The following is a 19,076-nucleotide window of genomic DNA, read 5'->3' as shown; positions in this document are numbered from 1 at the left end:
CCCCATGGGATGGACGTAGAGACCTAAAATTCATTCCAGATACACAATATAACCATCCCTCCCAAACAGTGGTCACAAATCAGTCCAAATGTGTGGTAGTGGGCACATCTGCTATATTGAGATAATCCATCCCACCTCACAGGTGTGCCACATCAGGATGCTGATCTGACATCATGAGTAGTGCACAGGTGTACCTCAGACTGCCCACAACAAAAGGCCACCCTGGAATGTGCAGTTTTTTGCGCTATTGGGGGTCTGGGGACCCAGAACCGGTCAGTATCTGGTGTGACCACCATTTGCCTCATGCAGTGCAACACATCGTCGCATGGAGTCTATCAGATTGTCAATTGTGGCCTGTGGAATGTTGGTCCACTCCACTTCAATGGCTGTGCGAGGTTGTTGGATATTCATGGGAACTGGTACACGCTGTCGTATACGCCGGTCAAGCACATCCCGAACATGCTCAATGGGTGACATGTCCGGTGAGTATGCTGGCCATGCAAGAACTGGGACATTCTCAGCTGCCATCTGCCCTGAACAATGTGAACCATGATTCATCCGTGAAGCGCACACCTCTCCAACGTGCCAGACGCCATCGAATGTGAGCATTTGCCCACACAAGTCTGTTACGGCGACGAGCTGGAGTCAGGTCAAGACCCCGATGAGGACGACGGGCATGCAGTTGAGCGTCCCTGAGACGGTTTCTGACAGTTTGTGCAGAAATTGTTTGGTTGTGCAAACCAATTGTTCCAGCAGCTGTCTGGGTGGCTGGTCTCAGACGATCTTGGAGGTGAACCTGCTGGATGTGGAGGTCCTGGGCTGGTGTGGTTACACGAGGTCTGCGGTTGTGAGGCCGGTTGGATGTGCTGCCATATTCTCTGACACGCCTGTGGAGACGGCTTATGGTTGAGAAATGAACATTCAATGCACGGGCGACAGATCTGGTTGACATTCCTGCTGTCAGCATGCCAATTGCACGCTCCCTCATTGCTTGTGGCATCTGTGGCATTTTGCTGTGAGACAAAACTGCACATTCCAGGGTGGCCTTTTGTTGTGGGCAGTCTGAGGTACACCTGTGCACTACTCATGATGTCAGATCAGCATCCTGATGTGGCACACCTGTGAGGTGGGATGGATTATCTCAATATGGCAGATGTGCCCACTACCACACATTTGGACTGATTTGTGACCACTGTTTGGGAGGGATGGTTATATTGTGTATCTGGAATGAATTTTAGGTCTCTACGTCCATCCCATGGGGAATGGGAGCAGTAACAAAGGTGTTGCGTTTATATTTTTGTTGAGTGTGTATATATATATATATATATATATATATATATATATATATATATATATATATATATATACATACATATATATATATATACATACACACACACACATATATATCCAGCACTCTCCTCAGCCAACTTGGACAGCTGGCTGGAAAAGAAATACTCTTATTCTGTGGTGCTATATTTGGTGATAAGATTCAATATGATAATAGATGGGTAATAGGAAGTCCGGCCCCGTTTTGTTCCCAGCTAAAGAGTAAGAAGGCGGAGGGAGAGATACGTCTGAGGAAAATGACACTGTAGAAGAGAAGGTGAGATGGCTGCCATTTTCCTCGCTGCTTGTTTATTTATGCTGAATAGGACTTGACTGACTGCCAGACCTTGACAAAATAAGATAAGAGTTCCTTTCTGCACATCCGTCAGCCTGTCACATAGGATACGCTGACAGGTCAGCTGAGGAGAAGAGCTCTATACATTATACAGTATGCAGGCATATTTTTCACCATCTCACTTCCTTTTTTATCCGCTGTCATGGTCTTACTTTGCATCCATCCATCTATCTTTATATTCCCCCAACTCCACCCCCCTGCGTTCTTCTCACACAGCTTATAACTCGCTTTGTGACACATCTGTCCCCCTCTCTCTCTCTCTCGCTCTCTGTTTCTTATTTTTTTCCTTCTGTATCTGTTTCATCTCCTTCTCCTCTCCCTATGCACCACTGTTTCTATCTCCTGCTTCCTCTCGCTCCCTCTGTCTCACTTCCCCAGGGTACCAAGGTTAAAAACACAGCGAGGATTTAGATTCTGTTAGGGCCCGGTGATGAATGAGGGTGTCACCTCCACCGCACTTCCCGCCTCTCTCCATCCAGTGCAGTAATCATCTTCAGACATTAATATTTAACATTGTCACGCATCACAGACCAGCCCACAATCTGTGATTATCAGCCAATAACAAAAGGGAAGGAAGAAAAAAAGTCCACGTCAGCTTCTCGCCATCGCCTACGGCGACACAAATGCAACACATGGCATGAATGGGGGGTTGGGGGGGACGGAGGAAAGGCAAACAGTCTGTGGGTGTTTGTTGTGAGAGTGGTTGATGGTGGCCAAACACAGTAAATATTTAATGAGGCTTGTCTGGTAAGCGTTTCTCCCTATACTCTGGGGATTAGTATCAGTGCAGTGGGCTAAGGAGATAATTACTGGGTTTAAAGCTAAACCTCATTCAAGGTCTCTAAAGGAATCTACAACAACTACAGCTGAAGTTTACATATCTTACAGCTAGTGGTTTTATTTATATATATATATATATATATATATATATATATATATATATATATATATATATATATATATTAGGGGTGCAACGATATTCGTATCGATATTGAACCGTTCGATACAGTGCTTTCGGTTCGGTACGCATATGTATCGAACAATACAAAATTTGTAATTTATTTTTATCAATTTTCCTTCTGACGATGCTGTCTGTGTTGAGCGCTCAGTGAATCTGTGTTCGACTACTCCGCCTAGGCTGCACTGTCGAGCGCAGATCCACTGAGCGCTCAACACAGACAGCATAGTCAGAAGGAAGAGCGCAGGGCAAGCTAGCGAGACAGAAGTTAAGCTCTCCTTGCAAGATGGACCTCCCCCACTCTCATTCAGATCTGGCGTTTGGAATTATTTTGGTTTTCATGTGACGTATGACCCTGAAGGTAAGCAAGTCATGGACTAAAGTAAAACAGTATGTTGGATGTGCCATGCAATGCTCAATTACATTGGTGTGAACTAGTGTGTTAGCGCAGTTAGCTCGTTAACGTGTTGGCCGTCTAGCCCCATGCACGGAGCGATCGGCGGTAGCTCGTTAACGGAGATTTGCCGTGTTGTGGCGTTAAGGTCATTTCAACGAGATTAACCTGAAAGCACTAGTGGGAACACAACGAATATGACTGCACATTTACGCCGACATCATCCTAGTGCAAAGACAAAAACAACAAGCATGCTACTAACTTTAGCCGAGTCATTTAGACAGCTGTTAGCACATGATTCTCCTTATGCTGCTGAGAATATAGCCCAGAAGAAGCGGATAGTATAGCTTTTATTTTGGAAAGAGCCATTTCTCTGTAATAAACTCTCTTTTCCAAAGATGAGTGATTCCTCAATCAGATACAGGGCTTGCAATATCGCTAGCCCGACGTCCCGGAGCTAGCGATTTTTTTCAGTCGGGCTACCAAAATCTATCTCTGCCCTGCCCGTCGGGCTATTGTAGGAAGGAAAAATATATGTCAATGCTTTTGCATTCTTTCGGAAATGTAGCTGGGTAATTATGTCATTGGCATCGGTGAGCCACTGTCAATATGTGACATATTGAAGTCGCGTTTGAATTTGCGCTTGTTTTTTTGCTTTCACTTTGCAATTGTGCGAACTGTGTATAGAGAGCGACAGCACTGATCTGTGAGTGATGATAATTTGTGCACCAATTCCTCTGACATCGTCTTATTAATCGTTAGCTTACTATGCAAACATGACAAGTGAAATCTCCCGCAGCTTAAACATGTGAGAGGTTGATCGCGCAGAGAATCGCTGAGCTTATGTGAGTGCATGTGTAAAAGCATTTCAGTTCTGCTGAGCCAAATAAGACAGGTCAGGGTGAAGAAGTGACAGCCAAAGAAAAGCTTACCACAAAACGGAGAAGTTATGACAAATCAGACTATAAGTCAAAAAGAAAGTGCAGCTTTATGGTTTCATGGACAAAAGAATTTCTGTGGCTGCAATATAATGAGCTAAATAACCAGGGCTGCACATAAGTGGTCCGCAGGTGCGCATTCGCTGTCAAAATAAAAAACACGCACAAGGGTTAGGGTTAAATTTAAAAACTGTACTTTTGAGTTAAAATATATATTTATAATTTTAATAAATGACAAATTAAAAATGCATGAACATTTTTTTGTATCGAAAAAATATCGAACCGTGACACCAAAGTATCGAACCGAACCGTGAATTTTGTGTATCGTTGCACCCCTAATATATATATATATATATATATATATATATATATATATATATATATATGCATATGCATATGCATATATATGCATATATATATATGCATATGCATATGCATATATATGCATATATATATATGCATATGCATATATATGCATATATATATATGCATATGCATATGCATATATATGCATATATATATATGCATATGCATATATATGCATATATATATATATATATATATGCATATATATGCATATATATATATATATATATATGCATATATATGCATATATATATATATATATATATATATATATATATATATATATGCATATATATATATATATATATATATGCATATATATATATATATATATATATATATATATATATATATATATATATATATATATATGCATATATATATATATATATATATATATATATATATATATATATTATATATATATATATATATATATATATATATATATATATATATATATATATATATATATATATATATATGCGTATATATATATCTGTATATGCATAGCAATTTTTAAAGTGGTCTTGAGAAATGGTTGTCCAGCCTTTCTGAAGGGCTTTCAAAGGATTTCAGAGGATTTCTGTTTGTTGAGCTACTTAAAAGTGACCTAACTCTAGGGATGGAGACACGACAGCCAACTTAACCAAGAACCAATTTTAAATTGTATCTTTGTTACTAGTAGCCTGCTGCAAAAATACATAATTTGTTGCAAATTGTTGTTGTTTTTTTTAGCAGAATCTCCAAAAAATGCCAAAGACAGCACAGTTTAACAAGCATAACATTGTATTTATGCAACAAAAATGTGTTTCTCAGCTTTTCAGCACAGAGTGCCCTTAAAAATTGATGAAAACTGGAGAAGTGGAGGAGAAAAGAAGAAGTGACGGACTTAAAAAAAAGTATCTGGAGCAGATGAACTGTACCTGAAAGTCAAGAAACAAAAGTTATCCACATCAAGAAGCCATTCTGATTAGCCATGGATTGGCCTCCACATGTGGGATCTTCAGTGTGGCAGCCAACATCCAAAGAATTTGAATGTCCATCAGGAAATGTGGAGAGCTATTCCTGAAGACTACTACAAGAAATTACAGAAAAGCTCATCTAGAGTTCAAGTGTTGAAGAATAAAGGTGGCCATGCCAAATATTTACTGTCAAGCTCACTGGAGCAAAAACGCTGGTTTATAATGTATTTCTATGTACTTTTGCACACGGTTCAATAAATCACTGCATCTTTCCATTTCTGCAATCTAAATATCTGGGTGCTGAAATGAGGGGTGTCGCGAGACTTTTAATAGTGCTCTCTCTCTCTCTCTCTACATATATATATATGTCTATAAGTATACACTGAATGAATTGGCATGACATTATGTCCTAGTATTTATCAATAAGGTGAATCTTTTTGTGGAGTCAGACTAATTAAATGACAGGTTCTTAATAAAACCCCACGAATGTATCTGTATTAGCTCCAGAGATAAAGATGAGAGGTCACAAATTGTTTGTCTCTTTAGGCTTCTAAAAACATGCTAATTAAAACACTCTGAAAAAGGGATTGTGAAGTTAGACTTTATGAATTATATACACCATGTCTTTGATATGTGGTGACAGTTAGACATGACTTTATTTTAAGGGTCACAAGAAAAAAAATTACCCATAAGTTGTATGGGATTTGCAGTGGAATAGAGATAATAAAATTTTTAAATCAGTGCATGAATCAATTTATTATTAATTTAGATATAGTGGCTTATTTATTTAGGAGTACATCTAATGGCTCTACTACAGAGGAAAAACAAAACAAAAGGGTTTAGTTTGACTTTTTAGGCTCAAGAGATTTCAAGCTAGCTCAGTGTGTCATTTATTTACATGTGGCATTGCCGGCATGTGTTAGAGACTATTGGTCTGAAGAAAATCTGCACGCTAAGTCAGTTTTATTTATACAGGTGATAATGACAAATCACACATTTGTCTAAAGGGGATTTTACAATCTGTTCAGCTCACTGTCTATCCTAGGCTAAACTTGAACAATCAATAAATGGCCTGTATTTATATAGCACTTTTACTAGTCCCTAAGGACCCAAAGCGCTTTACATATCCAGTCATCCACCCATTCACACACTGGTGATGGCAAGCTACATTGTAGCTACAGCTGCCCTGGGGCGCACTGACAGAGGCGAGGCTGCCGGACACTGGCGCCACCGGGCCCTCTGACCACCACCAGTAGGCAACGGGTGAAGTGTCTTGCCCAAGGACACAACGACCGAGACTGTCCGAGCCGGGGCTCGAACCGGCAACCTTCCGATTACAAGGCGAACGCCCAACTCTTGAGCCACGATTGCCCCAATCAATACACAGCAACAAGCATTTTTTCAATCATAGACTGTACATACATGTCTGTGGACTTCTTCTCGAGGTAGCCACACACTAATGCACAATTATTTTCAGCTTTACCCTGAACGGGACCATAACTTACAAAGTTACCATCATGTTGTATTAAATGTGACATGAAGTCAAAATATTCCCAGGGTTAAAAAATATAGACAATATATTTTATAGGCTTGTAAATAAAGTAGAGTCTCCCTCTGCTGGCTGTTGGACAGAATGCAGGTTTTAAGGTGCTTCCACTGACTTCACGTTTATGTCCATCTTTTATATACAGCCTCTGCTACCCACACGGATACATTCACGTAGACATGCTGTATGGAAACATTTGTGGGAAGGGTCATTTTGTTTTACTTGTACCGAAGTATATTATGGGATTGCAATGCAATGCCATGAAGATAATCTTGCTGCTCCCCAGTATTAGCCCTGTGTTACCTGGGGGTCTATAATGTGAAATAAGTCAAAACACCCTTGCTGTTGACGGTGTCTATGGTAAATGGCCTGCATTTGTATAGCGCTTTTCTAGTCCATAGGACCCCAAAGCGCTTTACACTACATTCAGTCAGTCACCCATTCACACACACATTCACACACTGGCAATGGCAAGCTACATTGTAGCCACAGCTGCCCTGGGGCGCACTGACAGAGGCGAGGCTGCCGGACACAGGCGCCACCAGGCCCTCTGACCACCACCAGTAGGCAAACATGGGGTTAGTATCTTGCCCAAGGATATTTGACATGCAGCCAGCATGCAGCCTGGGATTGAACCACCGACCTTCTGATTAGTGGCTGACCTGCTCTGCCACCTGAGCTACAGCCACCCCTACTCTTAAAGTGGAGGGATAATGGACAGTTTATTGCATTTTACTGCAATAAAAAGGAGCCTTGTTACAGTGGCTATGCATGGGACACAATGGCATGATAATAAACACAAAAACAATCTCTCCTGCTTTTAGAGTAGAAATTTTTACAACATGTTTTGAATAATGCATTAAAAATGGACCTAAGGAGGTGGAAATAAACATCAATCCAAACCTATAACCATAACACACATACACCCACAAACCGATAAAATGACTCATTTTAATGACTTTGACTGTCTCCGAGCAGTGAATAGGCAATTTTGGGCATAAAATACATCTTGACCATTGTAAACATGTCTGTCTGAATTTAAAAAAAAGAGCCCTATTTCTTTTATAATTTTTTTTTTATTAAACTTTCATTTTAACTATGCTATTTAAATGTTTTATCTCATTCTTTCCAGCTGATTTGGTAAAGTAGTAAAACAAAGTAATACAACTACAGTAAAACAAGTAAAAGAACAACAAAAACCAGAAAAAAAGGATTTTCTGCACTCTTCACTCAGCCACACTCACGTCTCAATTTCACAGAAATTACCCTAAAAGGGAAAAACATAGACCAAAGCAGTCGGATGTGACGAGTGGCATGTGGAACACAAGATTGAATTCAATTAGTCCGCTGATTTTGACTCATAGCCGTGCCCACTGCCCCCCTGGCGAGAGCAGCAATGTGCATTATGGGCAAATGGAGAGCTGCGATTTTATGCTGCTTAACACCTTTAACAGGCAGCTGCTTGGAGACGGGCACCTCTGTAATGGGTTTCTGGCTGGAGCTCAGGAGGGGTGGGTGGAAGGATGCTTGATAGCATCATAACGGTCTGGTTGGTCAGCAATGGAAGCAGTGGTCAGGCTGTTTGTGTGTATGTGTCTATGCAAGGCTGTCAGCTTGACTATTGAGTCAAAGTTCTTCTTCTTTGGCACCTTTCACTGACTTGTCTGTTACTGTGCCTGAAGCGCGTGCATGTTTATACATTTATCCATGGCTGACTTATGGATTCAGGCTTCAGCTCCTATCTCATTCTGTCTCCATCCACAGACCTTTCCGCCTATTTTTTAGGTGTTACAGACTAACGGGATACAAGTTGAGGATGGAGGAAGGGAGAAAGGAAGAAAGAGAGCCAGTGTGAGTGTCAGCATACTGTTTGAGTCCTGTGGAAACATAATCCCTCAGCCTCTTTCCTTACTGGAAAATGTATGAATGTAAAGTGTAAGGCCGAAATACCTTGTATATCTTAACTTATGTGTGTGTGGAAGAAACAAAATGTGTGTGTAGGTACAAAAGGGCCTCTGTCACGGTCAGCTGTGGGAGGTGAATAATAAAGAGTCGTGCTTCTCCAGCCTCCTACCATCATTACACTCATTAAACTTCTTATTGGACTGGGAGAGCAGTGAGTGTGTGAGCCAGAGAGGAAAACTTCTGTGAATATAAGGATGGCTGCACTTACATACTGCTGCAGAACCCAGACGTTTAAGTGTACGCTCCAGATGTGAGAGTGACTAATCCTCTCCGGTGCCTACGTCTTTATCTATTGTGGTCGAGTCTGCAGAGACGGAGGCCTAATGTTCCTCAAGTCTCGGTGACACATCAGTTCAATTAGCGGCACCGACCAAAACACACTTTGTCAAACACAGACTCCTCTCTCTTACTCTCTCTCTGCCTACCAGTCTGACTCCATAATGAAGCTCGCTCTCGGCCAGGAGCAGGCTACACAGCAGTGCGCACACAATAACTAAAACGGAGCAGTACAAAAACACACACGCGCGCACATGCACACACACAAACACAAGTGCGTTCACCTGCCAGACTGCCTACACAAACACTGTGTGCTTAACTTTCATTTCACAGGCTGGCTGCACAACTGAACTCCTCACAGGTAAATAGAACAGCTCTCAGTTTCATTAAGCAGCTCTGTGCATCGTCAGTTCTGCCTGGCCCACGTTTGACTTATTTAACTCCGCCAGGCATATTCAGCAGAGAAGAATGGTTCCTTTTGATCCTTGGATGTGACAGACATTTGATATACTTTAGCGTACAAAGTAGGAAACACCATAGTGAAGGATGTATTCTTGAAGACGGCGCAACTCTGAAGTCTTCTTTCATCTACCCGTAGGAACTAAAAGGAATAAAACCGTGGCATTCACAATGAAGTTGTAGCTCTCGGCAAGATCTAGTTTAAAATTCTCTCTTATATGCTGTCTTTTTTCACGACTTTTATTTTAATCGTAGATCATTTCTAACATAGCTTTAATGCGCTAAAACTGAGTGCAAGTATGCAAAACGTGACACTAAATTTCAAATCGTTCAACGCAGAAATGCAGTGTATGGAAAATGCAAAGAGAATACTAACTTGCATTTTAAATGAAACTCAAATTAAATTCAGCTTGAATTTCGGCAGTAATGCTTCATTTAATAAAAACGACTGTAGATCTCGCCGTACACGGGTCGGTCTTTTTGTCGGTAAGCTGCTGAGGATGTGATTTGAAAAATGAGAAATTAATGGAGGTTTAGGGGAGTGAAAATTATTTAATCACGCAGGGACCAACTCTCCATTTTCCCCCGCCAGAAGTTGAAGAAAGATCTATTTGTCAATGCCGCTGAAAAGTTTTACAGATTCTAATCACCTACAACCATTTTTCTTCCTTCTATCTCATTGCGTACTTCATGCTTATAAATAACAGTCCTACTTATTCTGCCCTCTGACTTGAGTCAGCAGTTGTATGTGGTAACTGATTGTAACTTGTGTTGAATGTATCCAAACATACTCTCTTGATATGCTTTTACTTTGAAATGTCTCAGGAAGTGTGGGCAGTGTGATCCAAACGTGTGACAAACATGCCTTTTCCCACTTGAACTACAATCAGCTTATTTAGGTTGGTGTACATGGGAGGAGGAAAAAAGGGTGGAGCAGTCTACAACTTGTGACAAGCAAACATGTGGACATTACTTTGATTTTTAGGAAGAACAAGAGTGCGAAGGTAAACTGCAATCTGCATCCAGGACAGAAACACCTACGTTATACTGCTGACACAACGCTGGCTCTGTGTAAGCTACTATACAATCAATTCCCAGAGTGACTTAAAGCTGAGTGTGTGCTGACCCCAGCCCAGCAGCCAGAGCCTGAGTTTTGGCAGGTAACAATGGCAGCAATGAGCAGTCAGGCTTATAGCATTGTAGCATCCATTGCCACCTACGCATGCTTCCGCAGTAGAATTGCTGTGATGATTGCCATGAAGTCTCTTTCAGCTGCTTTTCAGCACTAAAAGAAAAACTGTAAGCGTGTCCTATCCTATTAGGACAGGGATTTGTATCAGTGTAGGACTGAGCCTCAGGATTATACTGCTAACCGGTAAATATGTGGCAATGCATTTAAGTACATATCATGAGCAGTGAAACAAGTAGTGTAACAAACTACTCTCTCCAGAGAGTAATTAAGTAAAGTAATGCGTAATACACAATAATGTGTAAAACACTTTTTTATGGGTAACGACGCCAAGACTAGTTGCAAGATATGAAGGAAAGAGAGAAAACTAAATGATTCAGGCCTGTCTGTGTGCAATAATTCACTTTAATTATTTATATAGCGCCATAGATTCGCCAAAGCACTTTATAATGTAAAGTAAATAGATAATCACTAAGTTCTAGGTTTTTGTTGTTTTACACCCTTATTAATTGATCTAACTTCCCTTTCAATGCACAGTGTTTGTCTTTTGATGCTTATTGTCGGGGCTGCAGTGACGCTCATGTATCATGATGTAACAACATCATTCTTTCTGCGCTCCTGTTGTTACAATTACAACTGCAGCACTCTTGCTATGCTAGCTGATGTAAAAGTTAAGTCCTTTCTGTTGTTTTGCTCGCTACAGTTTTACTTGTAAATTTTCACCTGTGTGCACAAACTTTGTCAATACGAAGCACAAGGTATATTTCCTGGCCTGTGAAAAGTTTGTCTGGCCATGGAGCATATAGCAGGAATAAATTCAGCATGAAATTTCCCCAGCCCACGTTAATGATCCCACTCTAAACACAGTGAGCGAGCTGCTTCTAAATTTATTTAATTATTTTAGCCTTGTTTCCAGAATTCATAACCTCCGGCAAATAATAGCTTTTCGTCTCAATACTGGGGGAAAGAAATACCTTGCTTCCAATTCATCCAAGGTTGACTGAGCACACTTCCAATTCTGTGGTAAAGTTTTAAGTCACAGGAAAAGATGGGGTTAAGTACTGTATTGCAGCTATAGTGCATCACTACTGTTTTATTTCCTATCTAGCTTAGCTAGCTTCCCTGGGGACTCAACACTGAAGAGTGAATACACTGAATGTGATGGAGCAGCACTGTGTGGACTTCAGACTGATGAAGTTGCAGTTATGTGGCCTTTTTCATCAGCAAAAATGAGGCACTGAACTGTAGTAAGCCTGCAGCTGAAGCTTATGGCTATGACACACGGGGCAACGTAAGGGCAGGTTTGATGGAAATAAAGCACCGAGAGAGGTTGTTCCTTTAATCAAGCATCTGGCAGCATTTTGTTTTCAGGGTAGCGGGGTTGCATAGTGAGCGAGGACTCTTTGATTTAAACTGAAATGTCCTTGACCTGAATCCCTACTAGTTTTAGTTGAGCTATTCTGTTTCTGACTGTGTTGCGAGCACCCTGTGGAGGGGTATAAGCAAAGAAATGTTTGCTTCAGGGATCAACAAAACTCACAAAAAAGTAAGAACTGAACTTTTTTTTTCTGCTCAGGGATTCATTTTACCACATGTTGGGAGCGTTTTGACAACAGAATATTTATCACCAACTTAGTTCAACTTTGCACACTCGTCAAAAAGTTCCAAAAAAAGATTTAAAATCTTTCTCTTTTTTCAAAACAAGAAGCAGATGTTAACCCATTGCTGTCAATACCTATCTGACAAACACCTGGAGCTGACCACAGGTGGCTGTGACAATATAAATCCTTACAGGTAAACGCAAAGGCGCAAATGAACATACGCGCACCTTTGTTGATCTAACACCCTTTCCAGGTCTCAGTAGGATTCCCAGACTAAATAAAGTAGCTGTGATGACAGAAGCTGCAACATGTGTGTGTTTGTGCGTGTGGTCTCCTTCTGTTTAATTAAACATGTGTCCGGGGAAAGAAACGCATGCAGATGGCACATAAAAATGAACTCCATCACATTTTGGGGGTTCTTGAAATTACCGTTGCTGTTATTATCCCCATCATATGTGGAAATCTTTAAGATCTGAATAGAAATGTGTGTAGATATGGGTGCTTTAAATGCATTGGAGCACTTGTTATACATTAACAGCTGTGCCTTTTAGCACCTTATACGGGTTGTAAATAAAAGGCAGCAAATGGTTCTCTGATCTGAGTAAATGTGTGGCTCTAATATAACTTAGAAAAACCGTCCAAATAATTCTTCCCCGGCAAAGAATTGCCTCTGAAGTCAGTATGTAATTACCTCTCCGGTGCCTGAAACGTCCCTAATTAAGTCCATATCACAATGTTAGAAGACAAGGAGTCAATGAGAAAACAAAACAAAGGAGAAAGGGACAACAAGTGAAAATGCAAGAGCAAGAAGGAAGAGGGAGGAGGAAGACAACTTGTCTAAACAAACAGAAAATTTATAAGAGTCAATGCAAAGTGCCTGTTTGACCTTTCCTGCTTTCCTTTGTGTAGTACGACTGTAACTGCGACGACGCTGTCACCTCCACGGACACACGCAAACCATCTTTAACATCTCCTGTCCTGTTCCCTCATTCCTAATGACAAGTTGCTCTATTCCTAGCGTGTTAATGGCCACCATGCAATGACAGGAATATGACCACAGGAACCGCGTGGCTCTGTAGGTGCACGAAGCAGGAGATGATAAGGTACGACTGCTAAATTGCTACTTAATGGGAGGTCAGTCTTTTTATTTGGGTGTTCTGCATCGACTAATGTGTCACGAGCAATTATCACATACTATATATGCTCGCGAGGTATCAAGGTCTTGCGTGGGATGTTTCATCGTTTACACTGTATTATTTCGCTTTACAACAGACCATTACACAACCTCTGTAATGTGACTTTTTTTCCTGCTAAATGCGATTTGGGTCAATGAAAGTATTTTACAGCATTTTACTAAAATTTTCTAAAAGCAAAAAGCACCCAATTATTTAATTTAACCAAGTGAATGTCTGTGTCCAATCTTTTACATGAAAATTCTATGAAAATACACATAATTCTTATTTCATTTCTAAGTCAAAAGAAGTTAAAAAACATTCAGCTTTGGGCCTAAAACATTAAAAAAATCCAAACGTCTACTTAAAATGATAAAGAAAACACGCAAACAAACAGAAATACACTTCAAGAATCCCATGCATCCACAAGGCCCTGACCCATATTCTTTAATCCGTTTTCAACAGGGGGACAAGACGCTACAGCTATCATGTTCGTTCTCTCTTATTTTTACCAGGACTGAGGATGAGGGAGTCTGTGCGTGTATGAAAATAGCAGCAGAAATAACACAAGCATCACATCATTCTGTCATCAAGAAGAACACTCGTATTTCAACACTTCCTTGCATCATCTTTGCTTTAGAGACATCTTTGTGGCAGAAAATAAGCCTATTCATATGTGGAATGATTACAGTATGTGTGTGTGTGTGTGCGTGCATGGTATTAAATAGGTCTTGGTAATAAATCTGATGGCTGCTGCCACTGTATAAATATAGCCGGGGGATTTGGTCGTGTTAGATGTTCCCATTTCATCACCACTGACGCTTCGTCGCATCAAATGGCTTAAGCTGAGCTCCCAAACAATGAACAGCCACAGAGAAAAGACGGGTGTTAGAACGGTGCATATGAGAGGCATTGTTCTGCATGACATACCTGACCACACCCGGGACAGTCGTTGCCGTTCTCACAGGTTCTCCGGCGTGACTGGATGCCGCCGCCACAAGGCACAGTGCAGCGTTCCCACGCCGACCAGGCGGACCAGTAGACGTGTGGCGGGCAGGGCAAGTGTTCGTTGCAGTACCTGAGAAGTCACATAAGCACAGATTTAAACTCATAGTAGTCAAGCGCAGCCACATTCAGCTGATGGCTTATCTAATGGCAAGTTTATTTGTATAGCACAATTCAACAACAAAGTGATTCAAAGTGGTCTCCAATACATCCAACTGGCAAATTTCACACACAGCAGGACGCTCTACTTAAGCTGATTTAGCCTGACCATGGTTGCCATGCATCTGCAAGCCACTCAGCAATCATCCTCAAACTCAGCTTATCATATCATTCTGCTTCTGTATTAAACAATGTCTATCTATAGCTCCTGCTCTGCCCCACTAGTCTGCAAATAGATGCAGATGGAAATACCTTTCTTCCTTTAACTGCAGCAGTCCTGACTCAAAGATAAATTCAAGACCCCCAGCAGGAGAGAGAGAGAGTTATCGAGTACTTTTGTGAGTTTATTCTGCTTAAAAGGTGAATGTATCTCTAACCAGTCTCATCCTCTGTATTCCAGGTTGCGTCACTGACCACTCTGCACTTCATGTCAGTTCAACAAGCTGTAAACAACACTGTCATGTCATGTTTAATATCAAACTCATAAGCAGCTGTCTTTAAGATGGTTATTACCCTCCAAGAAGTAACTAAAGTGTCCAATAACACTTCATCTGTAGCTGTTTCAGTCTTCAAAAAAACTCCTGAGGCTCTGACAGGAGTTAGGTTAAAAGCTTTCACAGAGGATACCTTATTGAATCATGTATAGGAGTCTCTGGGATTGTCTGTGGAAAATGGAATAGCTTCTTTATCTGACAGACCACTGAAATTATATACGAAGGACACCGAAGACGTCACCGCACTCTTGAAACCTTGCCACTGCGCTACAACTACAAATAGCTCAGACCACAAGACAGGGATGTTTGAAAAGGCGTGTAAACTTCACTTCCAACAAACTTTTGTAAAAACCAACATCCCTCTTTGATGTGGCCTTGGAGTGCAGAGAACACAGCTCGGTGCGAGTCTGAAGGTCTGTAGCGTATGTCTGTGCATAATGTTGTATTAGCCACTGTGGCTTCAAAGTACAGTTAAGAAAATTGAATCTCAAAACACAACTTCCACATGTAGTTTGCATAATTCATTGACACAGCCTATTAAAAAAGCCTCACATGTGCATGCATCATCTGTAATTACATCGTTTTACAAGACAGGATTATGGCGATGTCTAAAATACTTTAATAGCTCAATCCTCATTAGGCATTAACTACAGACGATTGCCAGTCTAATTAGAGCCCTATAATTTATTTTATAACTCTTACACATGCTATAAAATTGCTTTTATTGCTATTTTGTTGTCTTTTTGCAGATGACCGCTTTTTGAAGAAAACCGAGTCTTCTTTAAACCCTTCCTCCAGAGGCTCAGGCGGGATATTTCCATTGTACCATTCTCAAACACTCGGCTATTGTTCACAGCAAATCAAACGCCACATTCTGTACACTCCATGTTGTTAAAAATCCTTAGAGCAGCGTCTTTCTTTCCACTTCTACTAATCTGCGCGGTTGTACAATACAGTAGGGAGGCGGAGTGTGGAAAAGTGAGGACAAGTGTGGATTACAATCTTGCGAAAGCCCAGAGAAGGGGGAAGATGCACAAACACACATGCTCACACGGACGACCGTGCAAACAAGTCGCGCGCATTAACTGCAGCAACCCAACACAATATGAAAAAAAACAAAACATGTCCGCAATCAATATGTAGAGCTTTAGAATCATCATCATCATACACACTAATCATTTCAGACGAGCAAGTGGCTTTGCTCCATCTCATCTTATCCTTTTCCCTTCTCAGTAAAACACACAGAGCTGATCAAACCAAAAGCGAGGCTAATTACCCGCTATAGGCTGAGTAAGCAGTGCGGACGCTGTCAGTGTGCTGAGGGAAATACCAACAGAAGGTTCATAAATGCAGGCATTAACTGGCCAGACTTAAGCCCGTAGCGCTGCTGTTTCATAGCATTTGCTTTATCTTTAAAAGCTTTGCCTGCTGCAAACAATCAGGGCCAGACTTATTGGAGGCCTGTTGGCTAATGCAAAAAAAAAGACGTAGAAAAAGAAGTTTATTTTGCCCTCAGAATCGTTGTATTTTGCGAATATGCGTGTCTGTGTAAATATAAGCTCGTGTCATATCCATGGATCTGTGAACATAAGGCCTGCGAGTTAATCCCAACAGAGTGCTTGAAGCAAGAACAGCGTATAGTGTGTCTTTGCTGCAGATGTCTAGCACCTATGAAAGAAACCCAGTGCCTCATAAAATAAAAGCCTCCACTGGCATTAAAAGAATCGCTCAGTGAGCAGAATTTGAAAAAACGCCAGTCCGCCTCACGCTTTTAACGACAGAGGTGGTTGAATTTTTTTTGGACACTGTGTTGATCACCTAATTTTTTTTTTACATCTCTTCCCAATTTGTTTTGTGGCACAAGCAATAAACATTCCTGCTTCACCAGGACACACACATACACCTTTTCTAGCATCCCTTTCTTTTTCCTCCCTCGGGCAGTCTCAAACTGACACAGCATAATTCATCTGTTAACACATTTTCTTTCAGTGTCTCTGCTTTCCTGTTCATTTCTCTCTTCAAGCACTTAACACACACACACACACACACACACACACACACACACACACACACACACACACACACGCAAGACTCCTCCCCTTTCACTCCTGTCTTACAAGGATCCTTTTCCAGCTCTCACAGCTGGCCTCTAAGGTGGCCTAAGGTGTTTTAAATAGCTGAACAGAGCAAGCAGTGATGGAAGGGGAGATGAAACAAATGAGATTAAAGCTCGGAGAGTGAAATCGAAGGGTGGTTGGTGTAAAATGCGCTTCTGGCCTCTTGTGGTCTTTAGTGCCAGCCAGCATTTTTTGGGTTTGGTTCCTGAGTAAGTGGGCTGTGCCGGTCACTCTGTACATGTTTTGCTTAGGGCTCGTGGCGGAGCAGTCACTTTCTCAAGGACTGCTCCAGGAGCAGCAATGAGTGCCAGAGGGTGGGGGGAGGCAGGAGGTTAGACGAGGGAGTGAGAGGAAATGAAAAAGTGCTGGGAGAGGAAAAAAAAGAAAAACAAGTAATATAAGGTTCATCCTTGAAGGCCGTATCCTATTACTCACCCATCACGCTGCTTCTGTTGCCATGGTGACAACTGGTAACAATTTCTGTCTCCTTTCTCCTTCCCTGTATCCTCTGAACTGTGTTTATTTGTACTTTTACAGCCTTCACCTCGGGTTAACAGCAGGGGATGGATGAAAAACATCAGACACTATGGACACCAAGAAGGAATGCCGCTCTGTACTTGGATGGAATTAACTTTCTCTAAGACAGCTTGTTTCGTATATTTTTCGAACACACCTAAAGATCTTAAAGTTTTCCTCAGTGCTTTTCAGGTTCACCTTATTTAATTGACCTCATTTAACTCAAGAAAACTCATCTCTTGACCTTTTCTACCTTGCTTCTTCGCATACTTTCTCCTTGAAAGTTTTTTTCAGGCCTTCAAGGTTGCTTAGAAACCATACAAACATCTTTAAAAAGGCGATTATTCTACAGCAAAGCCTCCAAAGCTTCAAAACGTGGACTCAGTCTGTGTGTGAAAGCCAGATAATTACCCAAGCGCAGGCCTATCCCACTTATTCCTTAATTGGCTGTCACATATTTGGACAGAAGTGAGGGGGGAAGGCGGGGAGGAAAACAAAAAGTCACAGCCAAAGTCGTACTTTCTAACAGCAGGTTGCAAATTATGGGGGAAAAAAGTTGTTTTCTTTTTCCCTTAACTTAAACATGCATGGATCCAAACACACTTGTAAAGCTTGTTTTTACTTGAATCGGCTCATGTTGACCGATGTATACGTGTGGGTGTTGTGTTTGCATTATTCACCTCTCCTCGCGGTTCTGGCCCACGCATACTCGTCCGCCGTGGCGAGGGGTCGGGTTGCTGCACGAACGCTGACGCACCTGAAAGCCAATACCGCAGGTGGTGCTGCAGGGAGACCAGGAAGTCCAGGGCGTCCACGCTCCATTTCTATGGTGACAGACGAAGTAATGTCAGTCTGTGACTTTAGCCACTGATTGAGAAGCTGTGCAATTGGTCTTGCTTGTACCAGATTGTCCTGTCTTTATTGTTTAAGAAGAAGGTCTTGGCTGAGAAGCCATTCCTCATCGCATGTTGCTCAGAGGAACAGCACGACCTTTCTCAGGGCTAACACAGAGAAACACGCCGCCATTCACCATCACATTCACACCTATGGTCAATTTAGCCACACGGGAAGAGTAAGGACCAGCCTGCAATCTGAACCTTCTCCCTTTTTGGCGATGGTGCTAACCACTTCACCACTGTGCTGCTTGCTGGCGATCAGACCAATCTTTGTAGCACATATTAAGGGAAAATGAGCCAGTGAAACAAATCAGATAAAGGGATGTGTTTTCACGTGTCTGTTTCATTTTAAATGTAATAATAGGCTCCGAGTTTG

The 19,076-nt window shown here is 41.4% G+C and overlaps 1 protein-coding gene across 3 annotated transcripts in view; it reads right to left on the bottom strand.

Moving 5' to 3' along the window:
• The window catches only part of sema5a (sema domain, seven thrombospondin repeats (type 1 and type 1-like), transmembrane domain (TM) and short cytoplasmic domain, (semaphorin) 5A), a 170,180-nt gene that overhangs the window by 40,245 nt on the left and 110,859 nt on the right, over positions 1 to 19,076 (bottom strand). For all 3 annotated transcript variants that reach the window (XR_014893926.1, XM_085287316.1, XM_085287315.1), the window contains exons 14-15: positions 18,485 to 18,628; positions 14,444 to 14,591 (exon numbers count right to left, since the gene is read on the bottom strand). Coding sequence is in view for 2 of the 3 variants with exons in the window: in XM_085287316.1 (XP_085143442.1) it covers positions 14,444 to 14,591; positions 18,485 to 18,628 (292 nt within the window). In the remaining variant the exon portion in view is untranslated. The remainder of the gene's footprint in view (positions 1 to 14,443; positions 14,592 to 18,484; positions 18,629 to 19,076) is intronic.

This window comes from Mchenga conophoros, linkage group LG9 (genome assembly GCF_057382185.1).
Source record: "Mchenga conophoros isolate Kocher_MC1m ecotype Shallow Benthic linkage group LG9, M_conophoros_male_GT1.1, whole genome shotgun sequence".
NCBI classification, from domain to species: domain Eukaryota; kingdom Metazoa; phylum Chordata; class Actinopteri; order Cichliformes; family Cichlidae; genus Mchenga; species Mchenga conophoros.
Note: the sequence above shows the minus strand (reverse complement) of the source record. Positions and strands in the feature narration are given on the sequence as shown.